Source organism: Saccopteryx leptura, chromosome 12 (genome assembly GCF_036850995.1).
Source record: "Saccopteryx leptura isolate mSacLep1 chromosome 12, mSacLep1_pri_phased_curated, whole genome shotgun sequence".
NCBI lineage: Eukaryota > Metazoa > Chordata > Mammalia > Chiroptera > Emballonuridae > Saccopteryx > Saccopteryx leptura.
In genome coordinates, this window is record NC_089514.1 from 11,955,509 (window position 1) to 11,976,877 (window position 21,369).

The following is a 21,369-nucleotide window of genomic DNA, read 5'->3' on the forward strand; positions in this document are numbered from 1 at the left end:
ACGCAGCTCTGCTTTGCCCCCCTTCCAACACAAGAGCATCGCTAAGGAGAGAGGAGCTGGAGCCTCAGCCCATCGGATGTCTGAGGTGTCAACGGCGGCCTGGGAAGAACCTCTCTGAAGCCGGCCTGGATCCACCCGTTTCCGCTGCGAGCGTGGCCTCTGGCTTACGGGCCTGCTGACGTGCCTTCTCTCCTTCCTCCTCTCTTCCCCTCTCCCTCCCTGTCTCCATCTCTCTCTTTTACACACACTCACGTGCAATGTGGAGGTAAGCTCTTAAATTCATCTTTACTACCTACATCACGATTTTTGTTCTCTTTGAATATGACACTCAAAGTACCAACAGCCGAGTTCTCTGCTGCGTTCCTGGCGCCCAGATCAAAGTCAGAACAGAGCAGGCTGTCCGTATATATATCTGTTGCATAAATGAACAAATGGGTATTTACTGTACCCTTGGGCTTCTGGTGCCCAACCTTGCCTGGAGACATTTTAGTTATACTCCCAGGAAGAGTCCTTAGCTCTATTCTAATTTTACGAACACTCTTTTCATGGAGACATTGAAATGCTTCTCGTTCCCTGTACATGGCTATATATTTTTTTTCTATGGGAGAAATGCTAAATGTAATGTGGGATTGAAAGCATTTTTAACTACGTGTTTCTTGGTTCTCATAAAATAAATACCCTATTTAAAGCATCTCATTAAGATTTTTGTATTTTTCCTCTTCTTTTCTTATTTGGATATTATTGAGTAACCAAAGGACAACAGTCAGCAGGGTTAATAACAGGACACGATCAGACTACCAACTAAAGATGAAACTTCACCCTGGAGACGTCCGGAAGGCTCAGATATTTTCTTCTCCCAAGCTATATTCCTTGCATGAGAATATTTACTCTGCATTAAAATTCAGATTACTTGATGAATTTTAATGCCTTACCACAGAAGTAAAATTTTATGTAGGAGCATTTATTAACGAGTGTGAAAGTTGGCTCTGGCCGTGGGCACCTAAGTCTGAGACAGGTGCAGAACCAGATCCGGTCAGCCTGCTGCAGAGTTCCGAGGGTCAAGAATGAATTGCGCGAGTGTTGGAATCGGAGCTCCCCTCCCCGACCCCACGTAAGGCAGACGTGACCCTTCTCAAGATACCTACTACTCCAGATTTAATCTGAAAATAAGCAAGGACCCATGGACCTCTGTTTGAAGGATATTAGTTTGGCTGTTAAGGAAACCGGTCAGTACAAAAATAGAAAATAAAGCCTGGGTTTCGCCTTTCAAATCATGCTGGCATCCCAGATGATAAGAGATTGATTAAGTGAAAGAGAACTAGGGAGAGTTTGGGGGGGGGGGGATGGTTGGCATTTTTGAGTCGCCATATTGTTCCAGCTTATTACCAAGAATGAAAACACAGTCACTTTTCTTGTAGGAATTAAAAAAAAAAAAAAAAAGTCAAGTCCAGATAACAAAGTATAAAGGTTTGCTAAATATGGCCTTAGAGAGAGTAAGTACCCAGAGCTTTATTCTTATCTGTTGTTTCTCCGTTGGAAGCATCCCATAATAATAAAACAACCAAAATACATGTTTTGGGGGGTTTCTAAAAGATGTTTCGTCGGCTTCTACAATGGTTAAAAATGTGAGCATCTGATTCCAAGTTAGTTAGGATTTTAAAAATACCACCTGTCCTCAAAATACAGATTCAGATGTTTAATTTGGTGACACTGTAACAAACATTAATAGAAATCAACTCCCAGGAAACCCAAAAGCCCTCCAATATCAACTCGGTGCTGACAAGTCACCATCTTTAACAAGGCGTGTTGGAAATAGCTGAGTACTGACCTCCCCAGGACAAATGATCCTCTTGGGACGAGGCGCCTCTTGCTGTAACTGATACACTGCCAGGAACAACAACAACAAAAAGTTCATTATAATCAGAAAATGGCAACACATACCACCACACCTTCAAACCGTTCCACCCAAGTACATCTCAAAAATGACAAATATTTTAAACACAAAACAAAGAGGATACAGTCTACATTTTTAGACTGAATAAAGTCAGGTCATTTATATGGAAATTAGTCACTGGGAATGTAAACTGGCCAAATTGATTTTTTTTTTTTTTTTTTTTATTCTTCTAAGGCCAATTTAGTTTCCTAATTGTTACTGGCATTGTTCATTTTACGGCTTTCTTGGAAGACTAGATAACGACTAAAATTCTTCCTACTGTTTTATAAATGCAATGCTCCTTGTGAGTACCTAAGTAATAAGATAATAGGACGCCTGAATTTAAATATGATGGCTCCTGACAAACCAAGGAAAGACTGGCATGAGGAAAAGGAGTGTCATTTTCTGAAAAGTTATAGTTATGTACAAAGACCCAGCTGATTCTTCTGTGAGTGAATGGAACTCCAAGTCGCTGCTTTTTTCATGAGTTTCATTTCTGCTCGGTCTACCACCGTGGAGTCTCATCTCTTTGACTATTTCCCTCCCATTGTCATTCTTTTTTTTTTTTTTCCTTGGGCCCTTTCATATCTTAAATGATAATAACTCTTTTATATCCTGCTTTAAAGACAGACTTTCAGGCTTGGGCACGGAGGAAAGCAGGTAATTAAATAGAAAAATACAATTTTTCAGACTATCCTTTGTGATTTTTTTTTTTTTTTTCAGACTCTAACAAATGATTTTCTGCTGCTCAGCTAGTCTGGTTCCTTCTCTTAGAGGGAAACGGCCCGATGCAGATACCAGTGGGTTCTACTTCCATGGAAACAGAACTTGAAAACAAACGGAGTTGGTGTTATCTGCAGAATCTGGAGAGGAAAGAGTTCATTTTGGAGGGAATTAATCTTTGAAAAGTTAAAAAGTCGATCACATGAAGTCTAGAAAAGGTAGTACCATAAGCAGAAAGTTCCTGATTTATTCTTTTTTATTGAATTTATTGGGGTGACACTGACTTACAAAATTATATAGGTTTCAGGTATAGAATTCGATAATGCATTGTCCATCTATTATATTGTATGTCTACCACCCCAAGTCGGGTCTCCTTCCACGATCATTTATCTCCCCTTTATCCTCTCCTACCTCTCCCCACTGCCACCTCCTTCCCCTCTGGAGGTCACCAAGCTGTTGTCTGTGTCTATAATTGTTTTCTTCTTAATCCCTTTACTCTTTCCACCTAGTCCCACAACACCCCTCCCTTCTGACAGCTGTCAGTCCGTTCTCTGTGAGTCTGTTTTTACTTCGTTTGTTGGTTTATTTTGTTCACTAGATTCCACATATACATGAAATCATATGGTACTTGTCTTCCTCTGACTGGCTTATTTCACTTAGCGCAATGCTCGCCAGGTCCCTCCACGCTGTCACAAGGGGTAAGAGTTCCTTCTTTTTGGACGGCCCTATAGTATTCCATTGTGTAACTACTGTACCACAGCTTTTTAATCTTCTCCTCCTCTACTGATGGGCCCGTGGGCTGCTTTCAAATCTTGTCTATTGTGAATAACATTGCCATGAATATTTATTCTTGGGTCTAAAAATGAAAAAGAAAATTTAATTGAAGGGCAGATGACTGTGTGGAAACAGGGACGGAACTGACCTGATGGGATTTATTTTGCGGTTACAGTTCCCCCATGCCTTCAGCTCAACATGGTTACTTTCTTGCCTAATTAAGTGTAGACTTCAGCACTCATCTAACCCTCTTGTAGGTGCTTAATGTGCTGCATTTATGAGCTTAGGTTGCCCTTTATGATGATGCTTGTGTCACTTAAGAACCCAGTAGGGAGACAGAAGCAGAGACATCTTTTGTCAAAGAGGAAACGTGAGGAAGAATTGGCCCAAAACAGAACAAACTGTGGACACGCCACTGACCATCGCAATGGGGTCCACGCTCACTTTAAACCAGGAGAGAGTTTCCTTAATTCCTCTTGGATCGGCCCCAACACGACTGACTGCTTTTCAGCAGGATGTTGCTGTTAATGAGTATAATGAGAACCAAAGAGATCAGTTCCTAGAGTTTAGAGCTCCGGGAAATTGCATAACCCAATCCAGAGAGTCCTGCCACCCTTCTCTTCCCAATGTCAATGTCTCTTGATGCCAACAATTATATGTTGGGGGCATGGCTGGAATGGCTTTGTAGATACCATATTTTATGCCTCCCTTGGAGGTCACAAAGGAAGTATACCTGTTACAAGAGAGGCACTTTTAGCGAAACCTTCCTTTGCAAATCATATCAGAAAATAGTTGAACATGTGCTCTAGACCAGTAACCATAGTCAGAATTACATGGAGGTTTTGAGGGCGAATGGAAAGAAAGGGGGAAGAGACAAAAACCAGCATCCTGAATGCCTGGCATATGCCAGAAACGACATTTTATTAATCCAGCTAAAATGTATCCTTTTGATTCCAAAGCCCTGATTTGTTTTCTTATGCCCCAGGGCCTTTGCACTTGCTATTTTTGCTACCACCTGGATTGCTCTTTCAAAAGATAGCCATCTGGCTCTCACTCTTCCTTCATTCTGGTCTTCCTTGGCTTGCTTGATTTGGGATAAAATTTTATCCCATCACTCTGCTCCCTTGCACTGCTCTGTTTCTTCACAGTACTCACCACTACGAACACACTTCATTCTGTGTACTGTCTCTCTTGAACATAGTATAAGCTCTTTGAGGGCAGGGACTTGACTCTGTGCAGTACCCCAGCACTTAGAACAGGACTTGGCATATAGAAGATGCTTAATGCATATTTGGTGAACAAATGAACTGTATCCAATCATCGGTGGGTCACAATCCATGCCTTCCAGGAGACTTTGATCCAATGAGGGCCTTGTGTGTGGAAAATCAAAACCAGGGTTGGCCAAGCACTTTATGAGGGAGAGGCATGGAGCTCTCCCCAAAGGATTAGAGGGAATTCTGCAGGTAGAGAACAGAGAAGGCATTACAGGTGGAGGAAAGAGCCCCAGAAGGGAAAGGGAATGACATGCTGATTGGCCAGTGAGAGTCCAGTGTGTCCGCGGCAGATGGGGAAGAAGACCACATGGAATGGAACCTTGAAGGTCACGTTACGGAGCATGGATGTTCTTCTGTCTACAATGCGGAGGTGATGTGTTTTAAGCAGGGAAGTGACACGACCTGGTCTGTTCCTGAGTAATGATAATAAGAATAAGACTGTTCAGAATAACAGAAGTTGCCATTTTCTGGACACCTACCAAGTGCCAGATGACTCGTCTGCATCTTCTCATTTAACCTTCCCAACGAACGGCCACAGTAACCGTTACTTCCCTCTCGCTGACGAAGTAGTAAGGATACCAAGCTCTGAACAAGCTCAGGTTCACACGGATGTTATGATGAAATCAAAATTTGAAGGCCAATTTCCAGATTCCAAAGTCTGTCTTTTTTTTTTTTTTAACCTCACCAGCTGCTCCCTAACACAGGGAGAGCAGGGATCCCAAGGGGAGCCGCTTGCCTTAGAATCTCTGGGGAGCTGTTATAAAGACACAGGTTCCCGATCCAGCGTCTCTGGAGGCGCTCACTCTGCCACTCTGGCGAGGGCCCCGAAGTGTTCTTTTCAAAGCCGTGCGGGAGATTCCGACGCACAGCCAGGAGTGGGGGGCCTCTGCCTTGTGCCTCGCTGAGGAAGGATCAGAGTGGGGACCTTGGAGGCCGGGCAGCGAGAGAGAACAGTGTGTTAGGGGATATGAACGAGTGAGTTAAGCTAACACTGATGGAGATGCAGATGGGAAGGCGAGCGGATTGCGGGAGAGGACTGACAGGACTTGGTTGCAAACCTGATGACTGAGAGATTGAGATGCCATTAACAATCACACAGGATATGGATGAGGGGACATTCTGGACAGTTCCTCTCGTGTGTCAACAGGCAAAGCCTGCAGCTGTGTCCTCTAGGGACTTTCTGAGATTTAATAAAGAGAGATGCTGTAGCTCACCAGTCTCACAACCAGAAGCAGTCCAAGCCAGGGGCAATTTTGAGGGGGTCCCTGCAAATGCTTCAAGCCAGGGATGCCTCCTCTCCTTCCTGGCCCCCCTGAGCAGCAAACATCATTAACCGGTTGCTATGTCTCAATGAGTGGGTCTCAGGACCCACGAGATCTGCTCGGTGCTGTTCCAGGCAACCGGCAAATAAGCAAGAAGCCTGATTGCCACCCGGATTACGTGTCTCTGTAAGGATGATGAGATGGCGACCAGCGGCAACGGTAGCCATGTCCAAACTGGGACCCTGAAACCGGTCTTAGCCTCGGTGATGGCCCCGGCCTCTCGTTTTCAGGGTGAGCCGCAACAAAACAAACATCCGGGGAAACATTTCCGAGGCACATTTCATAAAAGTGAAACGCCACTTAGTCTGAATGAGTTATTTCTAAAATTTTCTTTGTTCAACAGATACATTTCACAAGCAAAATGCAATACCGTATGCCACTCTCTGGCGTGATTTCATGGGCTAAGAGGCCGTATGGCGGAGTCTGCTTCTACTGGAAGGTTCCAGCCATGTTCCAGGCACTGCCTAGCCCTGGGCCCTCTGCAGCATAGGAGAGAGTTCTCAGCGCTGGAATGAACTGCTCGGTGGACGTGGAGAAGGGGATGGCCCCCGAAGGATGTGGAGGTGGAAAAGGGGGTTCCCGACTCCCCAGGAAACCGGACACATTTAGGAATCCAGAGCTCACTGACAAAATGTTTAACTTTTTCTTCAATAAGAACACAATTTACCTTCCTCTGGTAACAGACTCAACCGAACTCTGTGAATGCTGAGTGACAGCCCATGGCCTGGGTCACAATGAAGCCAAGTCCAGGCACACTGTCACCTATGAGAACCTGCAGGGATGTCTTCTAAAAGCCACTTGTTTCTAAAGAAGGCATATGGACCCAGGAGTTGAACCTAGTCATTTGGTCATGACACTGAGACAGCACCATCCTGCTCATTGACCATCCTCCCAGTTCTCATGGAAACAGATTCACAGATCTGAGGGAGAAATAGATACTTCAGATGTCTCCTTGGCTCAACCCCACCCCCATCCTGCAGGGTGAGGGCCATGCTCTGCCTGCAGAACGTTCGGTCTTAATGAGGACTGAACTCTTTTCTTGTAATGGCACCGTGAACAGCCCAAGGAAGAGACTGTGTTCACAGGAACCGGAGAGTCTCAGGCATAAGTGTGCTCAAGTAGCACCTGTGCAGTGTGACAAATCACAGGTCCCCTCCCCACCACACATACTCTACTACTCTCAAAATCTAGGGTAGGACTGAGGAAGAGTGATTATAAGTATTCTCCCCAAGTGAGTCCGATGCAGGCGTTCTGTGGACCAGGGCACTGAGGTTCCAATTCTTCTTTAGAAAAACAGCACAAGCTATGACTGCTTGACCAGGAGAGTGTCTTCGGAGAGCTGTTGGCCACAGCATCTGCCACTTTAATGGCACCTGGCCTTCTAAAAAAGAAAATCTTTCCAAGTATACCCATGGTGGTTGTCTTTTGAACTTAATCTGATTAAGGCATCCAGTTCCGGCTGAAAGTTTAGAATGTGGCTTTTTTTTTTTTTTTTTTTTAAAGCAAACTTGAAAATAGCTTTTCTTTTTGAGAATTGAAACCAACAGCTTTCTTCTCAGTTACTTCATTCAACATTTTGGGGGTTTGGTCTTAAACTAAGAACTAGCTATAGATAGGTGATACTCTGGGACAAGATTATTTTTATAGAAATAGCCCAGTAAGTGATAGCATCAGCGTCAAAAAAGGGAGGAGAGCAGAGAAAGCAGGAACTGAAGGAATATCATGTGACAATCTGGTTCTCTGAGTCAAGATCTGGTCTTATTCATACTTGTGGCCTTAGAGTTATAAGCCCACTATCTGGCTCAAAGCAAACACTTAATAAGCACTGAAAGAAAGAAATAAAGAAAGAAAGAAAGAAAGAAAGAAGGAAGGAAGGAAGGAAGGAAGGAAGGAAGGAAGGAAGGAAGGAAAGAAGGAAGGAAGGAAGGAAGGAAGGAAGGAAAGAAGGAAGGAAGGAAGGAAGGAAGGAAGGAAGGAAGGAAGGAAGGAAGGAAAGAAGGAAGGAAGGAAAGAAGGAAGGAAAGAAAGAAAGAAAAGTAAAGGAAGAAGAAAAGAAAGAAAGAGAAAGAAAGAAGAAAAGAAAAAAAAGAAAAGAAGGACAATCTACTCTATATAAAATATTGAGAGGCAATTTCCAAGGTTCCTTTATCTTCTAAATCTCTGAGTCAGACTCTTGTGTTTGTCTTCCCAGCATCCGTTTCCATCTTCCCTGCTCCAACAGTACTCCAAACTTTCCAGCCATGTGGATTACACAGGATTGCTGTCTCCCGGAGCTGCTTGGTTTAAGGCAGGTAGCACATCCCAGCTGTGACCACAGTGATGGAGTCACGATTGGTGGCTCAGGTCAGGCAGGGCTGAGACTCAATTCTAACACTTTGAAGTGTGGAGGAAGTAGACTGTCTCTCTGCCTGCTGCTCTCAAATGACTGTCTCCCTGAGGCTGCTGACAGCTCTCTGGGGATTACGAAGGGAGCTTGCTAATCGTGGAGTGAAACCCAGGAAAGGAGAGCCAAGGTTGGAAGAGATGCACACTGGGGTTGGTAATGTCCTTTGCGTGGCTGGAACAAACCATGCCTGAAGCCAGTCTCTCTGGGCTTTTTTTTTTATTAGCTTTATGTTAAATGGCTTTAACCATCCCTTCTACAGCTTAGGTTTTATGATTCTAGAGCAAAAAGCAATAAAAAATTAAAAAATAAATAAAAAAGAAAAAGCCACCAACTTGGTTAGATCCAAAAATGAAGCCTAAAACCAATATACGAAGGAAAAATTGATACTCGGACCATATAATTATTAATGTCTTTTCTAGCCTTTTTTTTTTTTTTAGGACACAGAAGTGTTTTTAAGAGCTATATTGGGGGGCCCAAGGTCTCCTAGCAAAAGGTGACACAGGATTGAGCCAATGCCCTCTTTCTGCTTCAGTAAAGCTCTCTGTAGCAGCATTCACTCAACAAATATTTACTGGGCCGGTAATGTATGCAAAGCAGCACGCAGGGCACGGTAAGTCATGGAACACCCAATATCTCTCACTACGGAGATTTTGTTGATTTATGGTCAAAGCGCTTCACACTCCATTAGGAAACAAACTAACAAAAACATCCAATTACGAAGTCATTAGCACTGGCTTTTAAAAGAGAAGACCCGAACGCTGAGCAGTAGGCTGGAAAGGCCCTCAGAGACCCGGCACGGGCCCCTTTATTTCACGGATGGAAGAACAGACTCATGTAATAAAGAGTGAGACGCCGCTCTCGATGCTGATGACGTGAAGGGATACAGACAAGATACTTGTGCAGTGAAACAAGCAAGGCAAGGACACCAAGTCCAGCATTCACCCATTTTTTTGCAAAGGAAGCAACAACAGCTAACGCGTGTTCTCACTGGGCATGTGTAGGTTAGATACGCGGAAGGAGATGCCTTCCCAAATCGACCAGGGTCCGCTACTGGGCCCGAGGAGTGCGATACCGGGAGGAGCTGGTTTGAGGGTCGTGAGAAATTTGCATTCTCAGCTGCACGCATCTCTGCCAGGCTTGTTGTTCCTGTATCTTTGCATTGCTTCTGCTACAAATATATACATACATAGGCATAGGAACATATATATGTGTCTGTGCGCATGTATACACAGGGTGGGGCAAAAGTAGGTTTACAGTTGTTTGTTTGCAAAATACCACAATTAATCATAATACAAAAATAAACTCTGTGTTTTGCAGACTCACAACGGTAAACCTACTTTTGCCCCACCCTCTACTTATTTAGGTATATACACTTGTGTATAAAATTTTAAATAGCAAGAACAGTTTTGGAAACTGGCAGACCGTGGGTCCGGCTTGCTCCTGGCTTCCACCCTGAGTGCCACTCCAGGGCTTTCTCTAAAACCCTTGCCAAGTTGGTGAAGCTCTCTGCACGGTGGTTTCTGCGTATGTGAGGGGAACAGGGACAATAACGGCACCTGCTGCTCAGGGCTGGGTGGGAATTGGAGAGTTCAGGCACGTAGCTGGCACGGCAGCCGGCCCGCGGCAGGTCTCCATGGGCAGTAGGAACATCAATAACAATAGTAATAATTATTTTTTATTGTTGTCTGGAAGCAGAGCGTGAACAAGCACTTGTGTCCCCCCAGCCCTCAGCACGGTGGGTTTCCATCCACCCCACTCCCTCCCTCCCTCTCCCACTGGAGAAGAACTTCATCGGGTGGAGGATCTTAAGACTGAGAAAATGAGCTTGGGCTGATGGTGACTGCTGGCCTTCACGAGGGAAAGCTGAACGGTGGCTGGTGACCAGACAGTGATCGCTGTTTCTCAGAAGTCACCCTTAGTGACCAAACATTATTCTTTGCTACCTGTTCATATGTTTGTTCTAAATGTTATATGATCTTACCGCCATATGGTATTGGCCAAGAATAATTCATAGAACTCGACACATTTACCCTTGCTGATCTACTGTGAAAAAAAAAAAAAAAGCCCTAAATCCAAGGTATCTCTTTCTTCCTAAGTATTCCTGAACTGGGTCACAGGCAGCCAGCTCTTGGGGGGTTCTGGCCAGGAGAGACTGGGCCTTTTTCAGTCTTCTCTGACCAGTGCTCTCTTTAGAGAAAACACAAAGATTTGGGTTCTTCGTGCTGTAAGAAGGAACCGCTCATGGGCACTGAATCAATGGCGGGAGTTGTTTACAAGGTGGGTCCGCTAAAGACTTCTGGGGAGCCTCTCTCTCATTGTGGTACTCACGGTATGATTTCCATATCGGAGGCTGGTATTCTTCAGCATCTAGAATAAAAAAAAAAAATCACATCGTCAGCCTGTATGTCAAACTGTCAACACGTGTCTTCTCTGGAGGAATGACAGTCTGTCAGCAGCACTTGCATTGAGTCTCAGGGGTCCCCACATTTGTTTCTGGGGCAGTTCCAGGCATGAGGGATGCAATGTGCATGGCGACCCTGGTGGGCCCAACACCACTTTCTTCAGATTGCTTACCACGGCAGGAATCAATAGCTTCACCATGTTCACAGAGCCCAGTGAATTAAAAAAAGACTTTCAAAACTTGACTGTACCCTCTAGTAATCCTTTCAAACAGTATTTACTTAGCTTGGCATAGAAACATCTAATTTATCTCACGGTTACCAATCAGACCTTTAGCCCATTTATTAAGACTCAAGGGCAAGACGTAAAGTTGTACAACTCAACCAACTCCGAAAAGACTAGGACTGACAGCCGAGACACTGACGATTCAATTGGAATCACATTATCTCCTTGAATTTCCTCCAATGTGTGATGTAGGAAATTTCCAGAAAATCTTTCTGCAGATAGAAGTGTCAGACTGAAACACTGATGACAAACGGGGAGGATGAAATTGTTACTCGTCCACCTGAAAACCAGACAATGGGAGACCATCTGCTCGTTCGGTTGACTCAACAGTCCCGGGGCTGACAGCTGAATTTATAATGCTGACGGAGTTATTAGAGCCCTCCTGAGCTCGCGGCGAAGGCCTCCATAAAACACGCTCCAGCTTAAACAGCCAGAGGGGAAAATCCTTTCCTCCAAATCACAGACAGTCGAGCTGGAGGAGTTCTGTCACTCAGGGCCTTTAGCTTGGAAGCTCTGCTTTGCCCTCCCCCCTCCGGTGACGTCACACAGCCTTGTCCTTGCCCTTATGCTACCGTCACATACTAGTGTCATGCAAAGGAACAGAACTCTTAACCTCATGCATAAGATAGCTTGAGCATTTTCCCTGCCCTGAGAAGCAAATACGTTAGTTATAAATAAAATCTAACGGGGGGGGGGGGGGGGGGTGACGAATGTTCCCAAATCCTACTCAATTACATACGTAGCTTGAATTAAACTCTTCCACAATTAATAGGTTGCTCTCTGGGCCTCACCCTATCACAGAGACAACTAAATGCCTCCAAAGGTGTTTCATTCAAAATAAATCTGTACTGTCAGAAACCTAGTGGTAACAGCATCCGCAGTGCACCGTAAGCACGCGCGCGCGCGCACACACACACACACACACACATTGTTAATGAGGGTTCAGGTTGTTATTCAAACTTAGTTTGCTGAATAAAAGTGAAACTTTAACCCTTTTGTCAAACTGAGAGAACAATATCTTAGAATAGTGAGCTTTTAACTTAAAAAAGCCATTTCATCCTATAGGTTTCATAAACTAATTTTAATGGGTTAACATGAAAGTTTGTTAATAAAGAACATTCAAGGAAAATAAATTAAGTTGCCAAGTTTACAAAAAAAAAAATTCTGGAACTGTCCATACAATGTCACTTTACCAGTAAGCCAGATCTTAAATGTTAAAATGTTGATGGTACCCTCAAAAATATTATTCAAACACAAAGATCAATGCACACACACACACTGCGCACATCAAATGCACAGAAATGTAAGTCCCTGAGATGCCATTTCCCCAAAGCTGCAATGTCGTTTTATTTTGGATGAGATTTATTCTTTGAGGGAAGCACCACCCTCTGACCAAGAATGGTCAGTCAGGAATGCTCAAAACCTGGAGTGCAGCTCCCTGCAAACTGAGGGAAGGTGATGGAATAAGAACTGGTCTCCTTTACGTGGGTTTAGAGCTCTGAGGCTCCACTTGGACGCTTCAGGTTTCCTTACCTAAAGCTGGAAGTTCAGATTAGATGACCTGTCACTCTCCACTTCGGTCTTGTTCTGTGAAAACCTAGACTTTTTTTTTTTTAATTTTTTATTTTATTTATTCATTTTAGAGAGGAGAGAGAGACAGAGAGAGAGAAGGGGGGAGGAGCTGGAAGCATCAACTCCCATATGTGCCTTGACCAGGCAAGCCCAGGGTTTCGAACCGGCAACCTCAGCATTTCCATCCAGGTCAACGCTTTATCCACTGTGCCACCACAGGTCAGGCCTAGACTTTTGTTTCATTGGAAACAGAGGCTCCTCCCTTTCTAACTTTCGTTTGGGCCGCCGCCCACCTGGCCACTTTCCAGTTGCTCCTTGTGGGCAACGTACCGTAGAGGTGAGGAGAGCCGCCAACAGACTGGAGACCCCCGCGCTTAAAGCCTCCCTCCGACGTCTTCCCCTTGCCTTTGGAATAAAGTGGAAACATGGCACTGTGACCTACAAGGCGCCTGGTCTTGGCCCACCTCTTGTCTCTATTGCAGATTTCCCCTTTTCATTTCTCGTCCAACCACACTGCCCTTGTCTCTGTTCCCAGAACAAGACAAGCTCTTCCGAGTCCCTGCCTCTGCTCTGAGGACCCTCCATGTGAAAAGCTCTCCAGTAGATCTTTGCATGGCTGACGTGCTCCGTTGTGTAAGGCTTGGCTCAAATGTCACCTCTGGGGGAACTTCCCTGTCAATTTGTGTAAAGTAGCCTTCCCCCAACCCCAGTCCCTCTCCGTCATATCACTTAATACCATCTGAAATTATTTATTGATTTGTTGACTTGTTATTACTGGTCTCATCCCACTACTAGCCCAACTTCATCTAAGCAGGAATTTTGCCTCATTCATTTATGCATGACTAGCCTGGCATATAACAGACATTCGAAAACTGTGTATTAAATAAATGAATACATAGCCTTGGCCAATTGGCTCAGTGGTAGAGCTTTGGCCTGGTGTGTGGAAGTCCTGGGTTTGATTCCTGGTTAGGACACAAAGGAGAAACACCCATCTGTTTCTTCCCCCTTCCCCCTCTCCTTTCTTTCTATCTCTTCTCCTCTCACAGCCAAGGATCCATTGCAGCAAAATTGGCCTGGGTGCTGGGGATGGCTCCATGGCCTCCACCTCAGGTGCTAGAATGGCTCCAGCTGCAATGGAGCAACATTCCAGATGGGTAGAGCATAGCCCCCTGGTGAGCATGCTGGGTGGATCCCGGTCGGGCGCATGTGGGAGTCTGTCTGACAGTCTTCCCCGCTTCTAACTTCAGAAAAATACTAAATACATACATACATACATACATACATACTTACATGCACTTTCAGGGTTCAACCTTACCTCTGACAACTAACTTGGAGCAGGTAGGTTACTTAGCTTTTTTAAAGAGCTTCCCCATACTCATCTTTATAAAATAGAAAATAATAAAAGTTTCTACCTCAGAACTGCTCTCTTATAGTTATTGTGGGAATTAAGTTCTTGAGATAGTACCTTGCAAATAGCAAGTTCTCAGTGAAGCCCCATGAATGTTGTCATTGTGACATCACCCTAGCCTGGCTGTTCCGGGGTCAGCTCATGCTCTTCCCTCCCTGACCACAGCCTGGGACTGTCTCTGTTCTTCCTTCCAGTCTGGAACCTGTAATGAAGTTCCAGGGCTGTCCTCATGGAAGGTGTTTCTTCCCCATAAAAGAATTCAAAGTGAGAGGCCATTTGTCACGCTTCAGTGGAACAACTATAATTACCTTGGTCTTTTTTTTTTTTTTTTTTTTTCTGAAGCTGGAAACAGGGAGAGACAGTCAGACAGACTCCCGCATGCGCCCGACCGGGATCCACCCGGCACGCCCACCAGGGGCGATGCTCTGCCCACCAGGGGGCGATGCTCTGCCCATCCTGGGCGTCGCCATGTTGCGACCAGAGCCACTCTAGCGCCTGGGGCAGAGGCCACAGAGCCATCCCCAGCGCCCGGGCCATCTTTGCTCCAATGGAGCCTTGGCTGCGGGAGGGGAAGAGAGAGACAGAGAGGAAAGCGCGGCGGAGGGGTGGAGAAGCAAATGGGCGCTTCTCCTGTGTGCCCTGGCCGGAATCGAACCCGGGTCCTCCGCACGCTAGGCCGACGCTCTACCGCTGAGCCAACCGGCCAGGGCGCAATTACCTTGGTCTTAGAGTCATGTTTCCAAAATCATGAAAGCTCAGAGCACTGTTAGGAGGCCTTGGTCAAGTGACATGGGGCAAAATATTTCTAATATGTTGAAACAAATCCTTAGCTGCCTCCAACCAATACACACATTTGCCCCAGCGTCACGCAAAATTTTTCAAAAACCTAGTTTACTCTTGGCTAGTCTGACACTTATTTTTTGTAACCTGGCATAGGTTTTCTAAGGTTGTTTAGTTCACCTTCTTCATGTGGCAAGTAAGGAAAATGAATGCCAACGACTAAGCGGCTTTCTCAAAGTCACAGAGGAGTGAGAGACAGAGGTGGGATTAGAGCATGGAGCTCCGCCTACCAGACCTTCCACACATCAGTCTTCCTTGCCAGGTTGGCCACCCTAACTTACCTAATTTACATATATTGAAATAAAGATTAAACAACTGATTAATTTAGGCGGCTGATTAGATTAGAATGCTGATTAGATTAGGTGGCCATTTCGATCAGGTGGTTGATTAGTTAGCAGCTGATTAGAATAGGCATGTGATCTGATCGAGAGCTGATTAGATCAGGCTGCTGATGAGATCATAGGTGATCAGATCGGGCACACCAGGTCACAAAGGATGATTAGTTTAACAGACGAGTGGATTCACAGCCAATTAGTTTAGCAGTTCTGCAGTCTAACTGCTGATCAAAAAGTGGTGGATTAGATTATTCTTTTTTGATCGGATCAGTGCCCGTTCAGATTAGCGGCCATTTTTACCAGTTGCTGATTGGATTAGCTCATTAGATTTGCTGTTTTATTTGCTTGACAGCTGATTGGACTAGCTGTCATTGTATCGCTGCAGGTGATCAAATCAGCGGCTGATCCAGATCAAGTAATGGATCAGATTAGGAAAGAATTGAGTCATGCTGATTATATTAGGACTTGTTCAGATTAGGCAGGTTTGGTTCTCACGGCTGATGAGATTAGGCAGATGGTTGGGATTGGCGGCTGACTGGATTAGCCTAGCAGGGGTCTCCAAACTTTTTACACAGGGGGCCAGTTCACTGTCCCTCAGACCATTGGAGGGCTGCCAAATACAGTGGTCCTCTCACTGACCACCAAATGAAAGAGGTGCCCCTTCCAGAAGTGCAGTGGGGGCTGGATAAATGGCCTCAGGGGGCCGCATTGCGGCCCGCGGGCTGTAGTTTGGGGATGCCTGGAGGGCTCTCTCCCTTTCTCCTCACCCCCTTCCCCCCATTCTTTCTTCCAGCATTTGCCTCCCTCTTTACAAATTCTTTATCGGATGACTGTCTTCTTGGATTTCTTCCAGAAGCCTCTGGGCATTCATATACTCATCCAAGAAACATTCGCCTGCAACTGATAGCCTCCTTGGCATCAAATACCTCACAAGTCATGTTGTAGAATCAGGGGTCCCCAAACTTTTTACACAGGGGGCCAGTTCACTGTCCCTCAGACCATTGGAGGGCTGCCAAATACAGTGGTCCTCTCACTGACCACCAATGAAAGAGGTGCCCCTTCCGGAAGTGCGGTGGGGGGCCGGATAAATGGCCTCAGGGGGCTGCATGCGGCCCGTGGGCCGTAATTTGGGGACGCCTGAAAGTCAAGATCCAGGATCTATCCATAAGGAATCGGTTAGGAGAGGAAATAAAGACATCCACTCATTCACTCATTCAACGAACACTCACTACCTGCTGAACACTGGTCTCCTGGCCACCTGTGCTTGTAACCACAGCATAGGGGAGAAGGTGGCACACTGTACGGCAAGGCTAGAATGGAAAGTGCCATAGGAATGGAGAGGAAAGAGATTGTTTTACTCATTACTTCTTGATAAATATTCTTTCATTCATCTCTTCCTGAAGAAGGGGATGTCTTCATCAGAAAAGATAATTTAGGTGTACTTCTAGCCAGCTCTCTACTCCAGCCATTTAGACAAGCCTCTTTCTTCTCCTATACTCTTTCTGGGTCTTGAGTTTACTGTGGACATTTGTGTCTCTTCAGATACAGCATGGTTGTGGCAGCAATAGACTAAATTCTCAGGACAGCAGCTCATAAATCACAGTCCTGGCAATGTTGCTACTGGCAGAGAAAGACAGACTTTTTGGCTATGTTATATTCAGAGGCAAATAGATGGAATCCTAGTGCAAAGATAGCAGAGAAAATGAGGTTTTTCTACCACATTGGAAAGGAATTTTAGTGTGCCTGGTACATATAGATACATATCATCTCTAATATTTACAATTTCCCTGAATCATCTCTCTACATATTCACCCATCTATGTATGCATCCATCCACCCACTCACCCACCCATTCACCACTCATCCATCCGTCCATCCATCCATCCATCCATCCACCCACCCATCCATTCATTCATACTTATCCCCATCCATCCACCAACCCACTAATCCATCTATCCATCCACCCTTTCAGCAAATATTTACGTGTCAGTCACGGTGTTACATGATGGAAGTTATAGCCATGAGCAGGGCACCCCAGTCCCTGCTTTCAAGGTGTCTTCAGTCCAGCAATGAAGCCAAATGAACATTAAACCATTACAATAAACTACAAAAGGTTTTATGATAGATAAACTTCAGTGTGCTAAGGAAGCATATAGTCGAAGGTATATGTAAGGTAAGCATTTTTATCTCCCAGAAAAGAAAAAACTAAAACTCAAAGAGATGAAGTCACTCGCTTAGGGTCATTTGGTTAGTGGAAAAGTAGAATTCAAATCCAGATCTAGTTTGCTTCAGAACCAATTAACTCTCTTCCCCAGGCCTTAGTTCCATTAGGGAATTAGCAGTACAGAAGCTAAAGTGAAATATTTAGCTCTTTCTTTTTTCTTGTCTGCTGTGGTGGTAAAATACGGTTTGAACATGGTAGAAACATCCCTAGAGAAGTAGGAAGACTCATGACATTATTCAGTCACGTTTCCTTCTTCCCCTCTCTGACTCTCTTCCTACCTACCTCCTTTTTCCCTCTCTCTATTCATCCATCCATCCATCCATCCATCCATCCATCCATCCCTGTCCTTCTTCCTTAAGAGTACTATGTATGACTCTTTCTCAATTTCATTATCAATAGAAGTAGTCAGCCCATGGCCAAGCCTGGCTTATTAACTAAATACCAGTTTGACAGCAAACTACAGTCTAGCTCTGCAGCACCTGGGGGATAGGTAAGCCTGCTTAATTCTGGGGTTCAATGGTTTTAGCAGGTCCGTTCAGCTAACAATCCTCCTGTCTATCCTTAGTAATAAAAGTAACGTTTTAGCCTATGCCTACTTTCCTTTGTTTGATTTCTATTGTTTAGAGTAAGTCTGGTAAATATTGGTAAACAACCGCAGCAGAAGGCAGCCTCCACTTTCCTAATGAAAAGGTCCTCTCTAAAAGGTTTTCAAATATATAAACCTCTGCGAATATCAATGAAGTCGTAGCTATCTACTCATAATATTTAATTCATTTATACATGCATATTTAAAATCCAGTATAAAATAATACACACATTTAGAGATAGCGCTTTCATCAATTCACACGCATTCGATGGAACAACTTTATTAAATTCTCTGTGTCTCTCTCTGTCACTTTCTGAGTCATCCAAGACATTTTCCCCCGAGGCACATCATACTTGCTTCTTCCTTAGCCTTTTCAGAGCAAAGAATTTTTAACATCCATATACGCTGCTGTCACCAGACATCTTCTCCAGCCCCAGACAGGTGTTCACACAACACAAGAGCAGCTGGCTTGCCGTCACCCTTCAGGTGGCCCCCACAACATAACCACCAGCTACGCTGCTTCTTTGAGTGATCTTTATTTTGGAGAGCTATGTTGTACACCTGAAACTCATATAATACGGTATGTCAACTATACTTCAATAAAAAAAGTCAACCATAGAAAAACAGTCTCAAACTGTCAATCAAACAGTTCCAAACATGTCCTGTTGCGTAGCTTGCATATATTAATAAAATCAACTATAGCTACAGAGAACAGGCTGATGGCGGCCAGAGGGGAAGGGGGTGGGGAGGGTGGGTGGGTGAAAAAAGAAAAAAAGTGAAGGGACAAAAAAGTACAAACTGGTAGTTACAGAATAGTCAGGGATGTAAAGCACAGCCTAAGGGAACGGAGTGAATAATATTGTAATAACTATGTATGGCGCCAGGCGGGAACTAGACTTATGGGGGGGGAATCACGTCATAGGTTATATAACTGCCTAACCACTATACAGGTACTATACACTTAAAACTATATAATACTGAACATCAAGTGTAATTGAAAAATAAAAAAAAAATCAACTGTAAACTGCGAAAGAAATAAATTAATTTAACATAAAAATTAATAAGGTGCACTTTTAAACGTCTGTTTCAAAGGTGCGAAAAAGAACGAGGTGGTTGATATGGAAAGCTCTGGAAGATGTTAAATTTTGAATGCGAGGTATACCAGCTGTTTGCAGAGCACACAGCTCTGGAAGAACTTGTCAGATTGTGGCTACGTCTGTCCGAGGCAGGGAGCTGGGTGTGAGGGTCAGGAGAGGCAGGGGCACTTGGTGGCTGCTTTTGTCTGCCCTTTTATATTATTTGAAAAGGAAAAAAAACTTTTCAAGGGATCGTTGACAATTACACTTGACACTTGTCATTATGATTATATCCGGGTTAAATTGTGTTGCTTCCTTTTTAAAAAGAATTCCATTAAGTAACCTCTACATGGGGGCAAAACTATCATTAATTAAGGCAATTCCCAGCTCTATGGTGTCTTTTCCAGAAAGTACAATAGTTAACTGGGGTTTCAAAAGAAAGTAAGTGAAGGAGAAAGCCAACAATATGAGAGATTTTGTATAAAATAAAATTTAAGATGACACTCTTCCTTCTGAAAGATCATTTGAGGGCATATATCATAAATATAAATACATACATTTTAACCTCTCTTGACAAGTTTTCATTACACGGTGTTCTACATGTGCAGTCATTTAATATTTCTAACAAGCTTGCAAAATTGGTGTTGTTAGTCCCATTGTACAGGTGAGTAAACTGAGAAGTAGTGAGGTTGCCCAGAACCCCCTAGTTAATAAGTAGCAGCTCTAAGTATCTAAGTATTCATTTCTAGGTCTGTTCAACTCTGAAAATCATGCTTTTTCCATGATAAAATCCTGCCTCTGCTGCTGAGCTCTGCTACACTGTGACCCTTTCTGTATATTGTCGCATAGGATCTCCAAACAGCACCACTTTACAGATCTGGAACCTGAAGCCTAAAGAGGACTATACCTCGCTCAAAGTTGGCCAACTCTTTTATACCCTATAGAAATAATTATAGGTTCACCCAACGGTCATCTTGGGAAAGCTGACCTATATCATCATATGCTATCATTGGAATTAAATATATTTGCTTCATGACGTTGAACCTGTTTGCTTAGATCTAAGATTGTATTCATTATGTCGTCGTCTAAAACCAAGCTAACCCTTGCCTGTTACCGTAAGCCAAGGGAAGGTTGATGGGGGCCCGTCAGGTTGTCTAGCCGGGCGGGGCTGTTAGTGGGCGCTGAGACTTGAAGAGCCTCAAGTTTGGTTTTTCTGCTCTATGGTTTCTTATCACTTGCTTTAAAAATAACTTCTTTCAGGGAAGCTATTTCTAAAGATCACAAACAACATGCATTAGCAACACTTCAGACGTCTCACCAACCACATCACAAAGCAACTACAACAAAAAAAAATAACCAGCACAGGAAATAGGAGAAACAAGGGTGAAGACTCGCCCTCCAACCGAGCCTTCATGATTCTGCAAGATGCTTATTTAAAGCTCAGCATTAAACTCCGCCTTCACATGCATCTACCCTTTCTGTGCCAACTGCTTCAGCAAACGTGTGCAGGAAGGAAATCCTTCCTGCCACCGCGGTGGCACGGCGGTGACAGCATCAGCAGCTCTATAATGAAAGGGTTAAGAATAAGGCACACAACAAGTGGTCCCAAGGAGTCCTGAAAGAGAAAGTATTTGTGTTACATAGCCCAGCAAGTAGAATAGCCCCTGTTCCCATCTCCCGCTGTTATCTCAGTTGCCTGTTCACAGCACTGGGGACAACTCTACCATGTCCCCGCCGGAAGCTGTTTGCACAGTGGTACGTTTGTCTTCCTAATCGCAGTACGTGAAAGTTCCTGCTTCCATAGTCAAAGACCAAATATTGAAACAAATCTTTCCTTGCTGTTAACCTCCTGGCTGAGGCTGTTTGTACCTGTAATCTCGGTTTCTCTCTTTTCAGCAGCACTGTCTTAAGAAGGAATAATATATTTACCCACCTGTGCCTTCATAAAAAGATCACTTGTCAATTTCCTAATTTGCCCCTTTACAAACATCTACCCATCACTCCGTGCCTGAGCCCACGCTGGGTGCTGGGTACACAGAGTTTACTAAAACAGCCCTTGGCTCCCAGTAGCTCCCACTTCTAGGGGGAATAGACAGGACCGAAGTCTGGGGGCGGGACGGCTGCCAGAGCCGGGGGCGCCCAGAGGCCGGTGAGCAGGAGGCCCATGAGGAAGTCTGCACGGAGGACAGGACAATGGAGCTGGGCGGTGAAGGATGTGTAGGAGCTCGCTAG

General features: G+C 44.5%; 1 protein-coding gene across 2 annotated transcripts in view; it reads right to left on the minus strand.

Annotated features, from left to right (window-relative positions):
• CHN2 (chimerin 2) overlaps positions 1–21,369 on the minus strand; it is a 236,342-nt gene that overhangs the window by 94,853 nt on the left and 120,120 nt on the right. Inside the window, exons 2-3 of one of the 2 annotated variants that reach the window (XM_066354285.1) lie at positions 10,741–10,779; positions 1,829–1,884 (exon numbers count right to left, since the gene is read on the minus strand). In XM_066354285.1, coding sequence (XP_066210382.1) covers positions 1,829–1,884; positions 10,741–10,779 — 95 coding nt within the window. The remainder of the gene's footprint in view (positions 1–1,828; positions 1,885–10,740; positions 10,780–21,369) is intronic. The other variant, XM_066354286.1, reaches the window with a different exon arrangement.